The sequence below is a fragment of the Furipterus horrens genome, unplaced genomic scaffold (assembly GCF_987537825.1).
Source record: "Furipterus horrens unplaced genomic scaffold, mFurHor1.1.pri manual_scaffold_6, whole genome shotgun sequence".
NCBI classification, from domain to species: domain Eukaryota; kingdom Metazoa; phylum Chordata; class Mammalia; order Chiroptera; family Furipteridae; genus Furipterus; species Furipterus horrens.
Window position 1 is genome coordinate 178,343,215 of NW_028327176.1, and position 13,483 is coordinate 178,356,697.

At 39.2% G+C, this 13,483-nt stretch overlaps 1 protein-coding gene across 1 annotated transcript in view; it reads left to right on the forward strand.

The window, feature by feature from the left end:
• The first annotated feature begins 1,934 nt into the window (after positions 1-1,934).
• GRM1 (glutamate metabotropic receptor 1) overlaps positions 1,935-13,483 on the forward strand; it is a 348,454-nt gene continuing 336,905 nt past the window's right edge. The window contains exon 1 of the mRNA XM_090280685.1: positions 1,935-2,634. Within this exon, the coding sequence (XP_090136811.1) occupies positions 1,935-2,634 (700 nt within the window). The remainder of the gene's footprint in view (positions 2,635-13,483) is intronic.

The following is a 13,483-nucleotide window of genomic DNA, read 5'->3' on the forward strand; positions in this document are numbered from 1 at the left end:
GTCTTTATGCCTGAACATGTAGACAAGCCTTGGGTGACCTGTTTTTTAATTTTTTCCCTCCCTCCTCCCTCTTTTTCCCTTGCGGTAAAATAGTGCTGAAGAAAGAGGGCACTAGAGTACAGCCCAGATCGCAGCCTTGCACCGTCTGGATTAGAGCTGAGGCGTCTGCTTCCCGAGCCTGGCCGCGGTCCTCTGGCATCGGGACCAAAGCGCTGTCTACCCGGACCCAGGTCCGTCTCAAGTCCAAATTCTCCAAGCAGACTCAGGTGAGCAGAAACCTCTCAGGGGTGAAACCCACCCCCTGTGGCAGACAGTTCCAATCTATGGGATTTTCCTCCTGGTTCCAGGGGCACCCTCGCTTATTTATTTCTTTTAGTCCCGCATCCCGGGAAGCGTCGGAACCCGTGGATGCCTCCTTTTGCCGTCCTCGCCCCGCGCGCCTTTAGCTCTTTTCTCTTCCGACTCTCACCTTGAGAAAGGGAGCCGAGGAGGGACGAGAGAGGGAGCCAACTTCAGCCCCCCGGGCGGCTGGAATTTGGCGCCTCTGATCCCTGAGGCGGTCTGGTTTGAATATACTTGCAAGAGCGCTGACTGCAAGGGGAAGAGAATGAGGATGGAAAGATGGTGAGCAGGTGAGCGGAGGTGTGTGTGTGTGTGTGTGTGTGTGTGTGTGTGTGTGTGTGTGTGTGTGTAAAGATTGCGTGGTGGTTGAAAGAGCGAAGTCGGGGGCGCGGGATGTGGGTTGTCAAAGACTTGCAACTCGCTGGTCAAAGCGTCCGCTCCAGGCCCTGCAGGGGCAAGGTCCGAGCACTGTCCAGGGTGCTGAACGCGGCAGGGCTGGGCTGCCGCCGCGAGAGCAACCCGGAAGCTCCATTCCCGTTCTAACAACTATGCACAGCCGAAGATCCCAATTTAGGCAAGTGCAGGGGACCCTCCACCTCTCCTTCCATCCCCCATCGCGGGAGACAAGTTACCTTATGTGCACCCTTTCTCCCTCAACATCTACTGTAAACCTGACTTGGTCGGGGGGAAAGGCTAGGAGGGGGCGTACCAAACTCCGACATGCAGAGACTTTAGCAGGCATTGCCTTAGTAACTAAGATGGAGTTCCTCGAGCTGGCACATTTATATTTACTACTTGGGCTGTACGTTAGGGTCTCTTCAACCCCTTCAACTAAAGTAAAAGATGCATTCCTTCCTTGTTCGCGTTCATTTGGAAGTAGCGCTTCATAATGAGTCTCCAAATTGCTTCTGGGAAAAAAAGTTGATCTTTTCAAACCCTGAAAGTTCTCTTGGGGTGGAAGATCTAGCTCCCTCTCCCCTGTCTCCCACCTCCCTCTCAAATCAGTGAGTGTAATGTGTATTGGGGACCGGGAAGAGATTTGTGGCTGGAGGAGGGGGGCGGGTCGGCGGGGCTCTGTGTCCCCCCGGGACCGATGAGGGCACTGGCGACGGGACACATCATATTCCGCCTGGACCAGCCTCCCAAGCTGTCTCTCCAGCCGATATCGTGATGTGCTGAAATGAATTGGACAGGGCAACTATCAACATCACTGACCCCTGAGTTTGACACATGCAATAACCGAGCTTTGGTTTTCTTCCTCTCTAGCCGGCGGCTTTCTGCTCACCGCTGCCACCACGACGTTCACTGTACCCTTGAACAGTTTGCCTTGGTGCACCGGTGAAGAAGGAGGACTGGAATCCTCCTAGAAACGTCTCCTGTGAGTGGAGGTGGCCGTAGAGGATCAGGGGGAGGAGGCGGAGCGGAAGGAGGCGTCGGTGCAGGCAGCTAAAGCGTTGAAAGAGCGGTGTTGGCGAGCGGGACTGAGCCGAGAGAGGCAGGTGTGGGGTATCTCCGCTGTGCGCGCCCAGAACCGGTTGGAGAGACCTGCGTGGAAACGTGGCTGGAAGGCTGTGGACCACGTCCTCATCACAATGGTCCGGCTCCTGTTGGTTTTCTTCCCAGCAATCTTTTTGGAGATGTCCCTTCTCCCCAGAAGCCCGAGCAGGAAAGTGTTGCTGGCGGGAGCCTCATCTCAGCGCTCGGTGGCCAGAATGGACGGAGATGTCATCATTGGGGCCCTCTTCTCAGTCCACCACCAGCCTCCAGCGGAGAAGGTGCCCGAGAGGAAGTGTGGGGAGATCAGGGAGCAGTATGGCATCCAGAGGGTGGAGGCTATGTTCCACACGTTGGATAAGATCAACGCGGACCCGGTCCTCCTGCCCAACATCACCCTGGGCAGTGAGATCCGGGACTCCTGCTGGCACTCATCCGTGGCTCTGGAGCAGAGCATTGAGTTTATCAGGGACTCTTTGATTTCCATTCGAGATGAGAAGGATGGACTCAACCGATGCCTGCCTGACGGGCAGTCCCTCCCCTCAGGCAGGACTAAGAAGCCCATTGCCGGTGTGATCGGCCCGGGCTCCAGCTCCGTAGCCATTCAAGTGCAGAACCTGCTCCAGCTCTTTGACATCCCCCAGATTGCATATTCAGCCACAAGTATCGACCTGAGTGACAAAACTTTGTACAAATACTTCCTGAGGGTTGTCCCTTCTGACACTTTGCAGGCAAGGGCGATGCTTGACATAGTCAAACGTTACAATTGGACCTATGTCTCTGCAGTCCACACGGAAGGTAGGCATTGCATTTGGGAAAGAAAGGTACCGAGGAAGTCAGGACATTGCATGATGTGTCCTTGGGATCATAGTATATTCCCTGTTTATTTCTAGCTGTGTGGGGAACAGACTCCGCCCTTCTCAGCACACGCCCACACAGGTATTTCTTTTTATCCCCATTATGGTATAGTTGTAGTGTAGGAAAAATGTCCCATTGTGTTTCTGGGGAGAGTAGGAACCTAAAAGATTCCAAACTCTCCCTGAACAGTGTCCAGCTGTAGATTTTGGATTTACATGCTTGTTAGCCCTTGTTTTCTGAGTTTGTGTTTGGAAGGCTTATTTGCCCAAGGTGGAATCCCATTGTAAGTGATTGGCTCCAATTTTGTAAGCTTAACAGAATAATCCAATGTGAACAATTACACCAAAAAAAAAAAAAAAAAAAAAAAAATCTCTGTCCCCTAACTTGGGACTGAAACTTTATCTTGTCTTGAACAGCTGATGCTGCTCCTTTGTCCTTTGCGCCCCTTTTTACATACACAAGACTTACCTATGAATGCTGGATTAATGCAGTCATCTTACCCAGTATATCAGATACTTATATTTTAAATCTGGGGTGTCTTAGATGCAAAGGAAAAGTAAATAATTTAAACAATTTATTTATTTTCTTCCTGATACATATGTTAAAATTGTCCATATGTCCTCAATCAGCACCCCGCCCCCCCCCCCCCAAGAATTATCTTGTTTTATCAGAAACAGCACTGATGACCTCTTCAATTTGAGTTTTGGTTTCCAGTCTTTTTCTTTTGACACGATGGCTTTGCTCATTAGAATTTAAAGTTAGACCAATTATAAATTATAAATAAAAGGGTAGTAGATATCAAATTGAAAATGGCTTGGATATTTTGAGTCTTACAGACATGAAGTCTCAAAGAGCTTTTTTATATAAAGATTTTCTTTACTCTTCATTTTAGCCTATATAAATTTTTGGATAAAATGAGACTCTTGAGCAATCTACTCTTAACTTCTTTATTACATTTATGAAGAAAATGAGACCCTGGTTCTACATTAATATCTAGGACAATTCACATATATATGCTGGCATATGACCAGGATCTTCAGAGGATTGCTGCATTCATATTTCTTAATATAAAATTATCAGAAGGAAGTCCATTGACATGATTTCATATTCTTTTACAGTCACATGATATTCAGTTATGAGTGTGTAGTCTCATAATAGAAATTAATATTCATTCCTACTGATGTAGTTATATGGTTATTGTTAATGGAAACTGATGCTTGATAAAGGGAGCAGAGTTTTCACAACAGACATTCAAAAGTAATGTAGAATAATACATTATAAATTCAGATTTTGCTTTTGGAAAAAACTTCTGCTTCAATATTGTGACTTTTAACAACTGACACATGTTTCTGAATCTTGATTTTTAATAGTAAACTGCATACCTCTTTATCAACAAAAATCTCATTACTTTTTTGAGATGGCAAATTTAAGTTCATATGTTAATTCTTAAAGTTTAATGTTAATCTCTTACATTTTAATGTTTAATATAGTTTCCTCTAGTGCTTAGATGAAACATCTTGAATGCATAAGTTAGAAATTGTTAATTATCAGTATTAGAGTAATCTCTAAGGGAATGGAAAAATCCAGATTGAATGTGGTTTAATTAAATATTTAATAATTCTCCCTTTATTGAGCTAGGTAATTTATTATAGATATTAGAAGTGTAAATTCTTCCAAAAGGAGGTAATACTTCCTCATTTTTATACAGTAGTCTTATTTTATTTTATTTTTTATTATCATCTCATTTTTGGGAGGTGGAGAGAAGTTGAGAAAAGATCCCCTACTTTCTTCAATATGTTTTCTAGTTGCATAACTTGGCTAAAAATAATTGCTAGTAGTGGGTTGCTTTCTGACAACTAAAATTACGTTTTTGAAAAATTAATTGGATTTGTGTTTGCCAATTCTATTGTGGAAGGACTCATATTAAAATTTCACCCTTCCCTTAGTTTGGACTTTGCTTACTTTCTGTCTTCTGACTGGTGTTGTGTGGCAGAGATACTGTCTCTATACTATTACAGTAGTTGATTCCAGACTAGATTGTGTTCATAGATCATAGATCTCACTTTGGTGACTATTACTTTACCAAGAGATTATGCCATTTGCCTTACCTTTTATATATGGTATCTTATTTTTCTCAAAGAGAATTTGCTTCTTCTCATTAGACTTAATATCTATGAAAACAAAATTGCTCTTATATTTTCTATCTGCAAAGAAATATCACAGCCTGCTTTGTGTAAGCTCTAACTGAAAATTTGTTTTTCCTGAGGCTCTGCCCTCTTGCTTCTTAGGGAGCCATGGTATGCTGGCCTGCAGGCATTTTCTTGCATCATTTAGTAATTTTCCTGCTTTCAGGCTGATGGGGTCACCTACTGGTGACATTCCCTGTCAAAAAACAACAAAGACCACATATCAGTGTTATCTTTCCCATCTGGGCACTATTCAGGAAGGAAGTCAGTTTGTCTGGATATTAGCCATTTGGATCTTAGAAATTCTGGAACCTCCAGTGACCTTCACCTCTCCTTTCCTAATTAGCCATTCTCTAGTCAATTTTCAATCACAGTTTCTTTTGTTAGAAGTTAGTCTGGAACAGTTAACATCAAGGTAACTGACCTGTGTACTTTATTTTTATAGTTAATTTTTATAGATTTAAAAATCATAAATGAAGCACCCTTATTCCTTGAATGCCCCAATTATTTTTATATCCCTATATTATTTCATTTAATTCAAAGTTGAGCATGGTTTTGCTTTTTAGATTTCAGTTGTTACACTTTTTGCATACTTTTAAATCTTCTGCCATGTCATTTGTTCCACACTTGTCCTCCAGTCATGACAACTGTCAGTTTACCTGACATAAAAGTTACCTGCAATAGGCTCTCTAGAAATTTTTTTGGATTGGTTCCTGAGGAGAATATTGAAATAGGATCTTCCAAAGTGTGGGGGCACAATATCAACAGGGCTTTATTCAAATAAAAATTGAATGCACATTGGAACAAGCTGCTCACCTGGTATGTGTATCTTAAAATATGCTAAGCATACAACACAGAAGTTGCCTTCTTCTGTGAAGAACAGCTTAGCCAAAAACACTGTATTCCATCCTTCTGGTAAAATGCACATTCCCTATCAAACATCAAGTTAATCATGCTGAAGGATTGTAAAAAACAGAACTTAAAAACAATTCTAGTTGATTAAATTCAGAGCTTTGGACAAAGTCCCACAAAATATCATTTGAATTTATAGCTTCAAAAAGTTTTTTTTGGGATTGGATATATTTTCATTTATTTTAAGGTTTTCTGTCTTAATATTTTGTCTAATAGTGTCAGATGAGTATTGTTATGATAAGGGGTTTAGTGATGTTACTTACCTTTTGAAAATGTCCACTATAAGGTGCACTTTTGTTTACAATTATGTTTGCATGTAGTGCACCTTTTTAAAAAATTAAAAAAAAATTTTTTAAATTTTTTGACGTTTGATTACATTTTATATGAAATTTGCTTTTTTGGACTTCTTTTCAAAATCCAATCATTTTCTACTCAGAAGCTTATTTTTTCCTATTGGACATTAACACTTACTTAAAAAGTCTAATGGCATCAGAGGAAAATTTTCCTAAGTCAAAAATACATTTGGTTAACTATGATTTTAGCTAATGCAATTACATATAAGAATCTTATTTCTAACAAATATTTTCCTATCTATACACCAGTAACTTTCTTAGCTTTATTGAAACTTGTCTTACAGTAAGTTATCTTAACAAATTGTTGTATTTTATTACAAAACAAGGGATTGGAGTATCTTGAATGGTTGTTTAGGCCAATCAGTTAAAGATACTTAAAACACCATTATTACATCTTTGCCAGGAAGTAGTTTCCATTTGCTTTAAGTTGCTAAATTGTGATTGGGGTTTCTAATGAGAGGGGAATAATATAGGAATTAAATTCAGAAGCAGATTTTCACCTGACTATTAGTAAGTTTTGCTATATAATAAACTATCCCCCTGAAATTTTGACCAATTCTCTGTCAGCTACTGGGAGTCATTCCTCTTCCATACGATATTTGCATCAATGAGTCCTCTATCTTCCATGCCATACCTCATTGGTTCCTTCAGCCCTGTACTTCCGTTTGTAGTTTCTTCATCATCATGGCTAACTCAAGTAGATCTTACACCAATTATTATCCATATGTTATTTTAAAAATATGTGTGGCTACTAGGCCATATCTCCTTATTTTCAGGCTTGAGCAATTATTATTATTATATTTAAGAGCAAGACTTTGTTTTTTATTTTCTTTTAAGTGTAAAATTATTATCTTAAAACTGACTTATCAGTAAGGTCCCCAGAACTTTAGATTATTTAATTTACCTTAGCATTCCAGCTTTGTGTTCTCAGGGTTTAATTATATACATTAAAACTGAGTAAAAGAGGGTCAAGTGTAAAGTCCCGTACCCAATTACCAGCAGACTACTCCCTGGCTCACTCTGATGGTCACTTAGACTGCTATGTATTCCATTGGCAGTATGATTTTCCATTATTTTTTGTACTGCTAAATAAATAAATAACTAAATAAATAAACGTTTAAATTAAAAGCCACCACAACAAATATTCAACTCTAACTGAAAATTTACTATACCAAACATGGTATATAAGAAATTTGAAGACTTGGTCTCAGTTACTAAGTACTTTATACCCCAAAGGAAGTGTAGTTAACAGACACATGTAACACAAGTAAAAACAAGTAAAAATGAATTTTTATAATATAGGCATTTAAAAACACGACTTTATATAATTTAGGGAACACTAAAAGAAATATTGGTGAGTATACTTACCTAGAAAAAAGCTAGAAAAGAATTTTGATTAGATTTTTTGATGATGGCATTTGTAAAAGTTAGAAGCTATAGTAAGAATGTCCCCATTGGGGATAAAATAAACAGGTCTGCTTGGCTGGAGCAGAGAGTGCAGGCCAGGAACTAATAATAAAAATATCAACTCAAATATGAGTGCTTATAATCTGTGATTTTATGACTTTTTATTGATATGAAAGGCAACTTAATAGAGAATCTTGAAGCATGTGTCAAAGAGTTTTAGCTTCAGAAAAGATATGTCCAAGCAGAGTTTGATGTGATTCAAGGATAATTGTAAGAGAGTGAATTCTTAGTGAAATGTGTAACGGAGATACATTAAATGGGGAGGGGGGGAACTGACTTTGAAAAGGTTAATTATTGTACAATTCTAGGTACTGGGTTATTAAAGTAATATGGAAGAATAAAAGGTGTTCCAAAAGAATACTTTACAGGAGAAATTGTTACAGCAAAGAGTTAAGAACCAAAAGAGATTGAAGCTACCTTCAATTTTGTGATTCCGGAGGAAAAGGATTTTGGTGCCAATAATAGACCTGTGATAAGTAGGTTTCAAACCATGATCCCTAGGCTTAAACAGCATGGACTTAGATTTAACATGTAAACCTTGTTTACCTAGAATCTTGATTCTCCAAATGACTTACCAGAGAACTTGAGAGTTGGCCTCTCTAAACTCCAACCTTTTACATTTTAAACATTTCACAAGGTGATTTTTGCAAACTATAGTCTCCTAACTTCTTTAAAAGAGATTGCTGAATATAATACTTTTCTTGCATATATAAAGTAATAATTATGCATATCAATTGTTATATATGTTGAGATACCGTGATAATCTTGAAGCCAGTTAAAATATATAAAGCTATTTATTTCTACCACAGATGACCCCAGCTTGCCATAATTTTGAGTTTTTTTATTTTGTCCTATATTATGTAGACTTATTAAACCCATTTCCTAAATTATATAGTCAGTATATGCAAAAGATTAAGGTGAAATGCAAAGATGAGAAAAGAGACACCTCTATTATTTTGAGAAAGCTTGAACTCTTCTGAATTCTTCTGCCCTACCATCAGTCGCTCTGTGATTTCATTTCCCTTGGAACAAATGGCCAGCGTGGGGTAGATGGTGGTGGTGGCTTCTATTTTTATATTTCTGTCATGTGGCTTACTAGTTGCCATTCTTCTTCAGCCACTAAAATTTTTCTCCTCGTGATCTATGGGGCTAATACACAATGAATGTTTTGTGAGTTTTTAATAAGTCTCTGGACAGTGGCTGGATTGGTGTCATCATAAAGAGGTTTTTCAGAAGCCATATTTCCAGCATGACCTTGCTACAACCATAGAGGGCTGGGAAACCATAGGGGAGGACAGAGTAGTTTAATGAGCACCTTACAACCACTGCAAAAACAACTCATAGTTGATACTAGGTTGGAAGCAATATCTCAGTAGGAAAAGGCTGTCAGTTTTCAGGGAAGCTGTAGTTGAAAACCAGAGTCAAACTGAGACATGAAACCTTGTTAAAGTGATGTACTGTCTTATCCATCAAAGAGCTACCATTAGATTTTTAAATTGTATGTAGAAACATTTATGTAATTTATGTGTGCAAGTTCTACTTATTTTTTTAACTCTAATTGTTCTCTATGAATGTCTATAGCACTTTAAATCTTAATATAAGTGAAAAGTTATAGTTTTAATTTTCTTCAGTCTCAAACATAAGGCATTGTGTTATCAAATATAGCATTGATGTTTTTATGAAGAGAATTTATTGGCTCAGGCAGAAACTCAATGATTAGAAATCCTCATTTGTCAATTTTAAAATTATCTATTTTAGTCACTTTATGGCCAACAAATTGAAAATTCAAAGCAATTATCTAAAGGATTCAGATAACAGTCTTAACTGTCAATTGAAATACAAAAAGATTTTGGGGAGCAGTTCTTTGATCACCATGTAATTTATTTTGGTTTCTAATGAAGACATTTCCAACTATTCATTGATAAACCAATGTGTCTATTATGTGTCAGACTCTACTCTTGGTGCTAAGTCACATAAATAACAACTATTATCAGTAGTAGTATTTTTATTATTATTACCCTCAAGGGTCTCATAATCTGTTGGAAGAAACATAGAACTATATAGGTAGTTACAGGCTCATGGGTTACAAAAAGTACACTTAATCACTTTTTAAAAAAAGTGCACAAAAGACTATGGGAAATACTCTATGTCCATCTTAGTTTTATTTGTAAAATGTGAATCATAATTGTTACCATATGTTTTACCTAACAGCAGGGTTTCAGAGAGCAGGAGATGCTATGTATAATTAGCTTTTATCAGATTTTGTTAAACTGTCACCAAAGAGATACATTCTTAAGGTATTAGCCCTTCTGAACTGATGACATTCCTTAATCAGTATAGCTTTATTTTTTTAACCCTAAAATCTATTAACATAAGATAAAAATAAAGTTTATGGTTAAAATAAAAGTGCAGCATTTGCCATAGCTTTTAGAAAGCTTTCTCATGTTGCAAATGACTAAACAAGGGCCCAGGGAAATAAAAATGACTTGTTAAAGACCATAAAATTTGTTAGTAGCAAAGGCAGGACTACTTCTTTCTGTTACTTTCTTAAACCAAGATTTGTCTGTTTTGAAATCACATGATCCACACTCATGCATTCCTTTCTCCTGTGAAGTTTTATCATCCACTTCTTCCCAACTTTGCTGCAGTCATTTAGCAGCTTCCAAGAGACTTCTGTCACTGAAAATGCATTCTTTTTTTTAAAGTATATTATATTGATTATGTTGTTACAGTATTGCATTTTTCCCCCCTTGGCTCCCCTCTGCCCAGAACCCCCCTTCCCTCCAGCAATCCCACCCCCCCTTAGTTCATGTCCATGGGTTGTGCAATATAAGTTCTTTGGCTTCACCCTTTCCTATATTATTCATAACTTTCCTATGTCAATTTTGTACCAACCAATTATGCTTCTTAATCCCTTCCCCATTTCCCCATCCCCCCCCCACAGCTGATAACCCTCCAAATGATCCCCATATCCATGATTCTGTTCCTATTCTGGTTTGCTTAGGTGGATTTTGTTTTTATTTTTTAGATTCCATTGTTGATAGTTGTGAGTTCATTGTCCTTTTAATGTACTTAATTTTGATCTTCTTTTTCTTAAGTAAGTTCCTTTGACATTTCATATAATAATAGCTTGGTGATGATGAGCTCCTTTAGCTTTACCTTGTCTGGGAAGCACTTCATCTACCCTTCCATTCTAAATGATAGCTTTGCTGGATAGAGTAATCTTCGTTGTAAGTTCTTGTTTTTCATCACCTTAAGTACTTCTTGCCAGTCCCTTCTTGCCTGCAAAATTTCTTTTGAGAAATCAGCTGACAGTCTTATAGGCACTCCTTTGTAGGTAACTCTTTTCTTTTCAATCGCTGCTTTTAAGATTCTCTCTTTATCTTTCACCTTTGGCATTTTAATTATGATGTGCCTTGGTGTGATCCTTTTTGGGTGTAGCTTGTTTGGGACTGTCTGTGCTTCCTGGACTTGTATGTCTATTTCCTTTGCCAAATCTGGGGAGCTTTTCTTCATTAATTTCTCACATAAGCCTTCAATTTCCTGCTCTTCCTCTTCTCCTTCTTGCACTCCTATGATTTGGATGTTAGCACGTTTAAAGTTGTCCCAGAGGTTCCTATCCCTCTTCTCATTTTTTTCAATTCTTTTTCCTCATTCTGTACTGGTTGACAGTTTTTTTCTTCCTTATGCTCCAAATCATTGATTTGAACTCCGGTTTCCTTCCCTTCACCATTGGTTTTGTGTGGATTTTCCTTTGCTTCATTTAGCATAGCTTTCACTCCTTCCCTTATGCATTTGCCATACTTTAGGATATCTGTCAAGTCTGCGAGCATATTTATCACCAGTGTTTTAAACTCTGCATCTGTTAGGTTGGCTATCTCCTCGTCACTTAGTTCTCCCACTGGAACCTTGATCCATTCCCCATTTTGGGCCATGCTTTTCTGTCTCCTCAACTTGACAGGCTCCTGTGTTTGTTTGCCTCTGTGTCTTAGGTAGAGCTGTTGCATTTGTTATGTTGTAAGGGGTGGAGCCTTAGGTATTCATCAGTACAGGGTGACCTGTTTCACCATGCTGTGGCCCTGTATGTGGGGGAGAGGTCTGAGAGGGAACGATGCTGCTTGCTCAGCACTCACCCCTTTTCCAGGCACTTCTCCCACTTTCGTATGGGACTGGCACCTGTCTAGCTGTTGCCCTGGCTGTCATTCCCAGAGTGTGTGGGTCTGTGGACATTCTAGGACTGTGGGGGCCCTTTAAACAGCAGACTGTGCTAAGAGATGTGGCAGTTTCTTCCTCCTTTTCAACCCCACTGGTTTGCACAGTCAGAAGCAATGAGGCTTGATTTTCCCTGGTGTTGGGACCATGATCTGCAAGGTCTGATCAGGAGCTGGGAATGCTCCCCAGGTGTCCCTCCCTACTTACTTTTTAAAATGTGTAACTGTGCTTTCTGCTGGCCTGCTGCTGCCACCACTGATGCTACCACACTGTGTCCTCTCCACCCCTCCTACCTGTCTGGATGAGTATTTCTTCTTTATATCTTTGTTTGTTGGGCTTCCATGCAACTCAGTTTTCTGGAACTTCTTGTTGTTTCTAGTTTTGAGGTAGTTTACTCCTTCTTAGTTGTGGAGGGACACACAGTGTGTCTGTCTAGGCCCCCATCTTGGCCAGAAGTCCTGAAAATACATTCTTATTGTGGATAGTCTTCCTTTTAGTGCCAAGTTTTGTCATACATTAGTTGATTGTAACATTCAAGTGTGTGACCCATTGATATCTATCCTCATAGTTCATTCATCTCCATTCTGTGTCCTTTGCCTCCTTTTCAACAACCTGCTTACTTTGACCATAGTCTGGCATCTTGACAGTGTCAAGAATTGTTCTATCTCTGAACTCGTAAACACCAGAAAGCCTTTGAACAATAGAAGGCTCTTTGCTTCCACTTCTCCTGCTCCCAACTGATCTGTTCTCCACCTTTCCCTGGAAAGTCTGGATCAGGACATTTTCTTACTTGATCTAATTTCTTCCATGAATCTGAGCAACTCTACCACCATATTTGTGCTTGTTACCAGGTTGTAGTAAAGATCCTTGTTCAGGGAAAATGAGCTTCCAACTTGAGGTGGCTACTCCACATGAAGCTCTAGTTGAAGAGATCATGCTTGTCTTTTCCCCCCAGCCCAGTCAGTGCAGGAAAATAAAGATCAGAAAGGAGCACCTTAAAAAAATTTTTTTTGAAAGAGGAAAGGACCTCATTCCTTTGAAGGATGTGGTCCAGAGTGGCAGATTTGCTCAGATATCTCTGTGGTACTATCTTTACAGTCAGGGTACTGTGTAGTGGATAAGGATAAAACATTAGAAAAAATTGGCTAAGGTTGAATTTCAATGGTCAGGGATAAGATGAACCCAAAGAGTTAATGGAATTAGTCATGCTTAGGGAGCCATCAGGATAAAATGTACAAAAGCAATCCTTTAAGTTTATTGTAAAGATGAGATTATATGGAACTGTGTAAGAAGCTAGAAAAATGTAAGGTGTTCTAATTATTGTCATGCTATTCTAACTTCCAGAAGATGTCCTTAGTCTAGGTGAGCCTGCAAGAAATAAATACAGAAATTTTCTGGGGCAAGGGTGTGCAAATAAAAAGAGAAGATGAATATCTTACATATTTGCTAATTTGAACAGCACATTTGGATTCTCATTCTCTCCTTTAATAATAATTGTACTTACAGCACATGACACTAAGTGAAAACTCTTTAGTTGGACAGCTTATTCTACAGTTATTGCAGGACGCTCTGAGACAGCTCCCTCTGTTCTCCGTAGTGTTCTAACACATTTTAAAATTTGTGTGTTATAAAGAGTAGAACAAAAAAATCAATAAACAA